Raw genomic sequence first — 11,123 nt, 5'->3', positions numbered from 1 at the left:
TCTTTCCAAAATTTAAAGATTGGTGATAAGGCCTATATGTTTAGACCTTTGTCCAACTTTGTGATAAGATTTTTCTATGTGAGCATAAAAGTTATTTCATTGAAAACTATTTAAAAAGAACAACCAATAAAATTACCCCTTTGTCTGAAAAATAAACCTTTGGACACGTGTGGTTTCCATTTTGAAACATATTGAATACTGGAGTAATTTAACTTAATAAATCTTGACCATGGACGTGTAGAAAATTCTTAAATGAAGTAAACGATGAAAGCCCGTGCTAGCACGAGCCCAACACAAAAAATAGTATCACATTTTTTTTAGTGTGTCTAAAAAATAATAATATATTTTTATGTTTAGAAATTATTTAACTTGAAATTTCCCCTTCTACCTTTAATGAAATGATTTAAATCCACACAAATATCTATGACTTGTTTTAGACCACAAGTTTCAAAGATTTTTCCTTTCTTTTTTAAACTTCATGCCTAGTCAAACTATGTCACATAAATTAGGACAGAGAGAGTACCTTTTAGTAATATAATTATGAAATTTTTATTATAGAAAGTATTATAATTCAATTAATTGAAAATAACAATAAATTATTTTACTTAATCCGCTTCTCCCATATATGACTTTAGTTCTTCAATTTAAAGATTTGAAATACACCTTCTCCTATCGAGTTTCATGCCATCATATCTTTCTACTCAACAACACTGAAAAACGCTTTCATGTGTTAGCATCTGTTGTAGTCTTAAATTTTTAAGTATATGTGTATACGTTTTTTGACTGTTTATATTTCGTCTTCTTGATGTTATTCCTCATTATTTGTGTAAGACGTATGTGTCTAAAATTAATGCATTTTTATCCTTACCCAAAGGTATAAGTTTTAAATCTTTTGATTTTATGACTTCTTTAGCAGTTTTTGTGTTCAATTTAAATCGTTATTTCTTTTTTCTGAATTTCTCTTATTTAAATTTTCTTTAAGCATACCTTTACCATTTTCTGAATTTATTATCATTATTTAAATGTCTTTTTTTTTTTTTGCTATTGTCTCCTACTTCTTCACGAGTTCACGTGGACCCCACTTTTTTTTTTTTTTTTATATATAACTATTAACTATTATAGAAGAGTGGGTTGGCGACCAAACCCACTCTTCTATAATAGTAGAAAAATGTCAAACTTCTATCTCTTTTTTCAACTGTTCAATATCTAAAATTTACTTACCCGACTAATTTGAATTCATATCGAACAGGACTATTAAGAAATGGTAACGCTTCGTACCGAAAGATTCATCATTCTTTAGAATGTACACAAACTTTCTGGTTAAATACGATTCGACATCAGCCAAAAACATGGACCAGATGCCAAATCAGCCCAGTCAACTAGACTAATCATTCAGGCATGACTAAGATTTTGTGATCTTCTTCTTCAAGCTTAAGGGTCATTTGCAGTTTTGGCCCTATTTTGTGCTAGTCTTTAATTTTGCCCTTAAGACAAATAATTTTTTTGCAGAGTATAAGTTTATAATTTCGCATCATCATAGCTACATGGATACAATTTATGTACCACATCCTCAAACCAAGAATTTATGCCCCGGATAGACATAAATTCAGTTTAGAAGGACAAAACTTAAAGGCCAACCCATTTGAAGGGAAACCATGCAATTGGACATTTCGCACGATTGCCCCTATTTGGGCCAGTCTTTAATTTTGCCCTTCGCCTAAAAAACTGGCCGAAAATATCTCGAGGTTCTTGATTCGAACCCCAGCTCAGTCAAAAAAAAAAATTTGCAAGACAAAGGTTCGCAACAAGGCATAAGTTATGCCTTATTAGGCAGAAATTAGTTATGCCTTAGCTAAGTTTTGTCTTATAAATACTTATTACGAACTAAGAAGTAACGACATTCTACCTATAACAATATTGACATTCATAATAACGGTACACTTTTTGTAAAATTACCTCTCTACAACAGTCATACTTAAATATTGTGTAAACATATTTTGTAAGAAATATAATATTATGTATAAAAATAAAAAGCTATTGTTAGAGCCAATTGTTACTTGAGGTGAGGTAGAAGAGTCGATTGTTAAGCTCTCAGACAGTCTTCAAGGTAAAGCTATTGAATTCCCTTTTACTGAAAGTTTGGACAAAATTGTTCATCAATTCAAGCGTAATATTATCATTAAGAGACTGGAATTTACGAAATAACTTACAATTGTAAGATTGTTACGTCAAACTTGAAATATTTAAATTCTCAACTAATTTCAAATGCATATGTTCCTTAGATTTTAATTCTTTATCGGTATGGTACAACTAGTTATTGATTTATTAGTAATTTATTAGTCTTTTCATTTTTTTAATTAATGTGATATGAAAGTCAATGGGATTTTGAAATTAACAAATATATTGTTTTCGTTTATATGTAACATATAAAGTAAATAAAAATAATTGTTTGCATACTTTTATTTATAACACTAAAATGAAATCTAAACATCAAATGTCAGTATACATACATAACAACGCCTTCCTATAAGAGTCTGTCATTATAGAGAGGTTTGACTGTATAAACATTGTTACATGTAATCACTTTTTAAGTGACTTGATTGGTTTAAATTCCACACCATCAATACTTAAAACTTTTTTTTTTTTTTTTTTATTTTGGGTATAATGCTTGCAAGATAAGACTGTGTACTTTGGAACATCTTCTGGCGTTATTTTATTTCTCTCTTCAGAATTCACTTTATCTGGTAGAGATCACTCGGCTTTTATCAAGCTTCATATTCTTCAAAATCTTGTAAATCTCATCCAATTTCTCTCCTTCTTCTTTGAGGAGAACAAGTATCTGTTTCCGGTCTCTTAATGTTTGCATTAAGCCATGAACTTCAAAGAACTTCATTGAAGATTTTTCAAGATCCGCCAATTTCTTAGAATAGTACCACCTTTTACACACATTGTAACGTTTGATTTTCGCGCTTTCACGTACAATTTTCTCACCTTCTTGTAACCGCTTCTTGAATATCTCAACCTCTGATTCTCTTCCTTCCAATGCTTTGTTCAGTCTCTCTATATCCTCAAGCACAGGCTTGATTGACAGTAAAGTCGAATTTAATCGTTGAAAGTTGGAATCGTAAGAGATTTTAGTTTTGCTAACTTTTATCATTGATTCGGATAACATTCTGAATGCTTGTCCCAAAGCTGCACCACCGATGAGATTCCCTGCCATTACAACGTGTATATATATAGTCCGAAAAATGGCTAATTGAAGACGTTTTGTTTGACAGTATTATTGTAAAAGCGTGTTTGGTCGTCGAGGCGATGATGTTTCAATGTTGAAGCTGTTTCTCGGGTTGTTCGACGGTTTGTTTTGTTGAAAAACACCTGAGTTTCTGTGAAACAGAAGGGAACTCAGTTAGAAAGTTCTTTGTTTGTTGGATGGTTAACTTTCTTTTCTTAATTTTACGTGTTTGCCATTCATTAGTTACTAATATTTTTAGACATGCCTTTTATCTATTTTTTATTTAGGGGAAACAGCACAAAACACCCCTAGAACCTAAACTTATTACCTGTTTATGCTCCCACTTAACTAATTACTGCCAATACCTTTTTTGCATTAAATATTACCTGATCACCCCTTACCCGGACTGAGCCGTGAATTGCGGCGTGAAACCGGTCCTTGACTCCTTTCTCACCTCTGTTTTCTTTGTTTTGTTTTCTTTATTTTTTGTTTCTTTTTCTCTTAATTTCTTTTTGTCTTTTTTTGGTTACTTTCCTTTCTTCTTCTGCTTCTTCTTTTTTTTTTTGTCCTTTTCTTTTTATGTTTTTTAAGATAAAAATACTATACTTATTTTTAGACTAATAAAGGTGTAAAAAATTTAATAACTTAACTACAACAAGAAGTAATTAAGGAAAATACTAAAGTCACTAGCTTATTTATTAAATCTAAGTTAACAAACATATATTTTTTTTATTTTTTTTTTGCATATGCAAAGAAAATTTATAGCTAAAATATGCGTCTATTTTTCTATAATCTTTTCTCAAGTAAAATTTGTTAAAATAATATAAAAATTAAAATCAAAATGAACCAATCCTCTATGATATCTTGTGATAGATACCAGGTTGGTATCAAAAAAGGTTGAGCCTTTTTTTGAAGGAATGAACAGGTCATCTATGGTATATCAGGTTGGTATCATAGAGGGCGGAACTCGTTTTTGAAGGAATGAACAAGTCTTCTATGATACTTTGTCAGTATATGATATATACCATGTGAATATTATAGAGGATTTTTTTTCTTTTGTTTTTATTTTTTATTTTTGAGGAATGAATCAGTGTTTATGATACCCCATCAATATATCATATATACCATATAGTTATCATAGATGACTGAGCTCTTTTTTTAAAGGAATAAATCAGTCCTCTATGATTCTTGCGAGTATATGATATATCATGTGGTTCAGTCATCCATGATACCTTGTCAATATATGATATATGCCCTGTGGGTATCATAGATGATTGAGTTGTGTTTTTCTTGAAGGATTGAACAAGTCCTCTATGATACCTTGTCAGTATATAATATATGATATATACCATGTAGGTATCATAGAGGATTGATGAGTGTTTTTTTTTTTTTTTTAAATAAACTAGTTCTCTATGATACCCTATTCGTATATCATAGTGGACTAAGTAATATTGTGATGAATCTGTCATCTATGATACTCTATTAGTATATGATATATACCAGGATGATATCATAGAGGACTGAGTGTTTTCTTGAAGGAATGAATTGTCAGTTCTCTATGATACTCTGTCAGTATATGATATACCATGTGGGTATCATAGAGGACTGGGTAGTATTTTTTTGAAGGAATGAATCAATCTTCTATGATACCCTACAATATATGATATATACCATGAGGGTATCATAGAGAATTGAGTTGTTTTTTTCTTGAACAGGTGAATTAGTCATCTATGATACCATGTCAATATATGATATATATCAGATTGATATCATAAAGACTGAGAAGTGTTTTTTTGAAGAAACAAATCATTCCACCATGATGATACTCTGTCAAGATATGATATATACCATGTAGGCATCATAAATGACTAGTACTGTTGGAATGAATCTGCCATATATAATACCCTATCAGTATATGATATACATCAGGTTGGCATCATAGAGGATTGCTTTATGAACTACCAGTCCTGTATGATACCCTGTCAGTACATGATATACCATGTGGATATCATAGTGGATTGATTAGTATCTTTTGAAGGAATGAATCAATCTTCTATAATGCCCAATCAGTATATGATATACCATGTGGGTATCATAGTGGATTGAGTTGTCATTTTCTTGAAGGGAAAAATCAGTCATCTATGATACTCTGTCAGTATATGATATATACCATACTGAGAAATATTTTTTATATTTGATAAGGAATGAATTAGTCTATATGATACCCTATAAGTATATAATATATACCATACAAGTATCATAGAGGATTGAGTTGTGTTTTTCTTGAAGGAATGAATATATTACAGTGATACCCTATCAATATAAGATATATACTAGTGGGTATCATAGAGGATTGAGCTGTGTTTTTCTTGAACGAGTGAATCAATCTCTATGATACCCTATAAGTATATGATATATACCATATGAGTATCATAGATGATTAAGATCTTTTTTTTTTTTTAAGAATGAGTCGGTCCTCTATGATATCTTGTCAGTATATGACATATCATGTGAGTCATTCATCCATGATACCTTATGAGTATGTGATATATACCATGTGGGTATCATATAAGATGGAGTTGTGTTTTTCTTGAAGGAATGAATCAGTATATGATATATACCATCGGGATATCATAGTCATAGAGGACCGTGGGGTGTTTTTCTTAAAAAAGTGAACCTGTCCTCTATGATACCCTGTTAGTAGATGATATATCCCATAAGGGTATCATAAAAGACTTAGTAGTGTTTTTCTTGAAGAAATACACCATTCCTCTATGATACCCTGTTAGTATATGATATATATCATGTGGGCATCATGAAGGATTGAGTAGTGTTGAAATGAATCTGCCATCTATGATATCATATCAGTATATGATATATATTAGGTTGGTATCAAAAAGAGCTAAGTGTTTTTATTGAAGGAATGAACTGTCGGTCCTCTATGATACCTGTCAGTATATGATATACTATGTGTGTATCATAGAGCGCTGAGTAGTATTTTTTGAAGGAATGCATCAATCTTCTATGATACCGTCTTAGTATATGATATTGTGTTTTTATTGAAGGGATGTATTAGTCCTCTATGATACTATGTCACTATATGATATATATACCAAGTTGGTATCAAAGAAGACTGAGTGTTTTTCTTGAAAGAACCGTCAGTCCTGTATGATACCCTGATAGTATATGAAATATACTATATGAGTATCAAAGTATACTGCAACAATATACTTCAACTGCTACTGATTTGATATACTATATGCTAGAATAAATTATTTTTTGAGGTATGAAAAAAATAAAATACCAGTTATCCTTTTTATTGATATAATAAAGGAGCCAAAAGGTGTGTAGAGTTAGATTATGAAAAAAAGGAAATAAAGAAAAAAATAATTTTGAAAATTTGAAATTAGAAAAGGAGAAAAAAGTAGTAAATGAAAATCACCAGAAATTAAAAAAGAAGAATAAATAAAAATAGAAAAAAAGTGAATGAAATTAGATTATGGAGATAAAAAAGAAAAGAAATAAATGAAATTAAAAAGGAAAAAAAATAAAGAAATTTAAAAAATAGAAAAAAACGAAAAGAAAGAAGCTAGAATTAAATATGGAATCAGATTATGGTGAAAAAGAAAATAAAATATAGTTTGATTTGGGCAAAAAATAAATGAACAAAAAAGGAGAAAAAATAAAAGAAGAAAAGAAAATAAGAAGTAGAGAAATAAAAAATAAAAAAGAGATAATTGCCTACAAAAGCTACAATGGGTATTAAGGGTAAATCGTTTTGGGGGTATGAAAGTAAAGGGGGCATCGAAAGGTATTTATTTTGTGTGGTAGTGGATATTGGCGTTCTTTCTCCTTTCATTTATGGTTGCTGATATGAGGAAGAAAGGTTGGAAGAGTGGAAGCTGTAATAAATGTAAGGGGTCATTTGGTTTAGATATAGAAACAATTAATCTCAGCACAAAATCGCATATAAGATAAAATAATATTTTGTTGAGGTATGTAAATATGTTGTTAATTACACGAGATAATACAGTATTTGGTTGGCGCGAACTAAATAATATTCACATTAAAATATGTGATAATCTATGAATAATTTATGCGAGATAAAATGTGGAATAGAAGTACTTAATTATGTTGCTATTGTAGGGATTAGCTTATTAAAAGACAAAATACCCTTCTAGAGCAATTAATTCATATCTGAGATTCTTATGTAATGGAGTATTAATTACCGCATAAAAATGCATTCATTATTAATGACCATACCAGAATTTTTTAATTTTTAATTACCACATAAACAAACCTTATATTATTACTTTTTACACTATTATTTCCTACATAATAACTTACCTCTAAATCAAACGGTCTCTAATTGTATTGGCTATTTTATTGTTAGGGAGAAATTTATTAGTATGACTTATTGTATTCCAAGTTATGAGCCAATTTCACGTATAGTCATTGACAGTACCTTCTATATAAAAGTAAACTTACAAAATTATTATTTATCATATTAAAATAATAAAGCTATTTCCATGTGAGTTGTTCAAAAATTATAAATGACCAATAGGTCAAATTTCTGATGCGTAGTTATGACACATCATTCGGTATACATCAGCACTTTGCTTCTTTTTAAGTTCAACATTAGAAAATTACATAGAAGAAACATCATGTATATAATTCTCTCTTAACCGAACAACGTGGCCGTACCCTGATATCCCGCAGTGGTATCTTACAATACTGCTTTTGAGTCATAATAGATCGACTTTCCTAGCAGAATTTCTACCAAAATTAATCGTGTATTTCCACTACGAAGTTGCAAACTAGATTAGTTTGACAGGCTTTAAGATTGTCATGCGAACTAAGTACTAGATTTGTGTCCTCTAGGACTCCAGGTGTTCCAAGCTTGACTTTCGACCCAACTTTCATTGTAAGTCCAGCTGTATTAAGAGGATGGGAAAGAAGATACCAAAATTTTGAATATACCATTCAGAAGCTTATGTCACATTTGGAATATACTATTCAGAGGCTTATGTCATAAACATCCTCTATAACAACATTTCGCTACAACAGCTAAGAAATATTAAAACAAACGGCACTATTTAGAGTTTGACTGCATAAAATATTCATGTGTTCTTAATACTTGACAAATAACATTCTTTGATAATTAAAGAGATTACTTAAAACAACACAAGTGTCGATGGAAAACTCAATCACCACCCTTAATTAGGACTACATAAGCACGTAAAACACTTACATAAAAAACAGACTTCTCAAATCTGTTGCCTCACTATATGAGCCTTAATTAAGCAGTGGGGAAAGAAGCACGAGTAGCAAGGCCACAAACTCCACCGTCCACAATATCTCTAGCCATTCTCATATATCCTCCTTCACCCCAAGTCTCTCCCCATGAATTCTTCAACAACCAATATTTAGTACCATCCTCAGTTGTTCCGTACCCTACCACTGTCACTGCATGATGTGAACTCTCCCCACACTCCCCATGAAATATTCCAGTACCTTTGTAAAACCGAAATTCGTCACTCCCAATAGTGATACCTGCAGAGACAGGCTGATTTGCTACAGCTTGCAACAGTGCTGATTCAGTTTGATCCACTATTTTGTAGCTGGATATTGTTACTACTGTTGATTCTGCCTTTTGGCTATCGCAGGTTCCTGGAATTCCAGTGTAAGGGTAATTTGATTCTGTTGTGAGGCCCCCCTTTTCGGCTATGTATTCAAATGCTTCAGTCCTGATGCCACCACCACAACCATTGTTATTTGTTGCCTCACAATCAAGAAGTTGTTGTTCGGATAGTGAAACCAAGTTTCCAGTTTTTAGCTGGTTCAGTCCTTCAACTGCTGCTACTGCTGCAAATGCCCAACATGACCCTGCAATTTTTTCTCAAGTCAAAAGAATTATAGTAGTAAGTGGTAATTATCAATTTAGTAGTAGTAGAATGCACTATGGATTAATAAATTGGGAATTATGTTTGTTAGGAAAGTATAGGCTAGTACTAGGAACCTAGTTCATGCTCCAAAGTCCAAACCTGAACACTTAATCGTTCGCTATTAACCTGTATTTTGTTATGATGCATAACTATCTATAATATTCTTTCCTTTAGCCAATTCTATTTTTATCAATTTGAATTTCAAAGGAAAGACGAATTTGATCTGTGCCGTACAAGTAAAATCTTTGGCTATTATTGTCCTGTCTTATCTTAAGTAATACCCTATCTGTTCAGTTTACGTAACATTATTTTAGTAATTTATTCCAAAAAAAAGATGTCTTCTTTCAATATATTAAAACAATTAACCTCAAATTTCCACTTGTACCTTTAATGACAACTCTTTATAACCAACTAACTATTATGGTACGATTAATAACACTCGTCCTAAAAGTTTGTCTTTATTTCTCTCTTAAAATAGTTATTTAATCAAATGCTTGCATATAAATTGAATAAGAGGACGTACTGTGATATAAGACTTACCGCATCTACCCTGATCCTTGACAGCAGTGACAGCACCTTGCTCTCTCCAATCGCAACTATCAGGACTGGAAACTTCACTTTGGTAACTAAATGGCTGCAAATTTGATGTCTTTGGAAGGGAAGATTGATTATATCTACCAACCATAGATTGGAACTCTTCGTTTGTTAGATCTGCAAATTTATTGAGGCCAAGCTGGTAAGAATGAGTAGCATCATTGTTGAAAGACTCAATAAAGTCGACATTTTCTTTAAATATCTTAAATCGCTCCGCCTTTTCAACATCATCTTTGTATACGCGCCCATGGTGACTCATCCATTTTTCATGTCTTTCGAGCATGGAATACACTTGCAAGTCACGGGCAGTGGCTCGGAACCTGAGAATTCCGATCACTAGCAAAAGTGTAACGAGGCTTAACCTGCAAAATTTCAATGCCATTGTTAAAATCTTAAACTATGTTAATACAAAAATAAGAGATGAGGTATAGCAGAGTTCATGAAACTAACACCATATGAACAAGGTATATAAAGGAGTAAAGGTTAATTATTTTCTATAGATTTTTCCACCATATGTGATACGCGTTCCCATTATGATGTTGATCTAAAACATAAGGGTCCACCTTCCTGTTTGCAGCCTTTTTGTGGGCTATGTATGTATGGTTATACTAAAACTAGTAAGAAATAAAGAGGCTTTCACACAGTTAGTAAAGTTTTCTTCCTTGACGATAGTTTACATTAGATTAGTAGCTAGTACTAAACTTGCAAGTTATATATTAAGATTTAATCTAGCCTAAGAAAGTTATAATATATCAATGCTACATATACTAATTCTGTTTTGTTTTATCGAAGAATATTGCTGTTTCAGGCATGCCCCATTGCCTCTTAACTGTTTCCTAACTCAAACATCAAATGTTTAATGTTATCTGTTAACTTACCCAAAAGCTTAATGGCAATTTTCCCTTGAAAAGTACTCTATGTTAAGTACATGACAAATTATTAGGTTACATATTCCATTGTTTAATAGTGTTCCTTAATTAGTAGAGTTTAGTCATTAATCCAAACACTCCCATTTTATTTTCGATAAATCGTGTATTTATCTTCATCTTAAGAATATATGAGCAATGACTATTCCCAAAGGATCGGAGTTTTGAGAAAGGAAGTTACAAACTTTTAGTCTTGAGCATGCCTCTTTCTTAAATCTCTTCTTACTTCTGCTTATTGAAGTTGCCTCCGAATCGGGAAAGGATTGATCAGTATCCTTGACTTGGAAGTCATGATAATGTAGACAAGGTACTAAAGTTCTAAATTCTGACATGGACATTCACGTTGCAAAAATCAGCATTTCTTTTCTTCATAATAATGAAGGAGAAAATAATTTCCATTTTGAAAAAGGAATTAGCAGTGAGGTT

The 11,123-nt window shown here is 31.5% G+C and overlaps 2 protein-coding genes across 2 annotated transcripts; both read right to left on the bottom strand.

The window, feature by feature from the left end:
- Positions 1 to 2,436: 2,436 nt before the first annotated feature.
- LOC132621891 (uncharacterized) lies at positions 2,437 to 3,335 on the bottom strand. The gene has a single exon (XM_060336362.1). It carries the CDS (start codon positions 3,218 to 3,220, stop codon positions 2,738 to 2,740), a length of 483 nt encoding a protein of 160 aa, XP_060192345.1. The 5' UTR covers positions 3,221 to 3,335; the 3' UTR covers positions 2,437 to 2,737.
- Positions 3,336 to 8,334: 4,999 nt separating this feature from the next.
- On the bottom strand, positions 8,335 to 10,224 carry LOC132623869 (zingipain-1-like). The gene is made up of 2 exons (XM_060338676.1): positions 9,718 to 10,224; positions 8,335 to 9,118 (listed from the first exon to the last, which is right to left on the bottom strand). Exons 1-2 carry the CDS (start codon positions 10,151 to 10,153, stop codon positions 8,532 to 8,534), a joined length of 1,023 nt encoding a protein of 340 aa, XP_060194659.1. The 5' UTR covers positions 10,154 to 10,224; the 3' UTR covers positions 8,335 to 8,531.
- Positions 10,225 to 11,123: the final 899 nt, after the last annotated feature.

This window comes from Lycium barbarum, chromosome 12 (genome assembly GCF_019175385.1).
Source record: "Lycium barbarum isolate Lr01 chromosome 12, ASM1917538v2, whole genome shotgun sequence".
In the NCBI taxonomy this organism is placed as follows: domain Eukaryota; kingdom Viridiplantae; phylum Streptophyta; class Magnoliopsida; order Solanales; family Solanaceae; genus Lycium; species Lycium barbarum.
The sequence above is the reverse complement of the archived record's forward strand: the minus strand, read 5'-3'. Positions and strand labels throughout refer to the sequence as shown.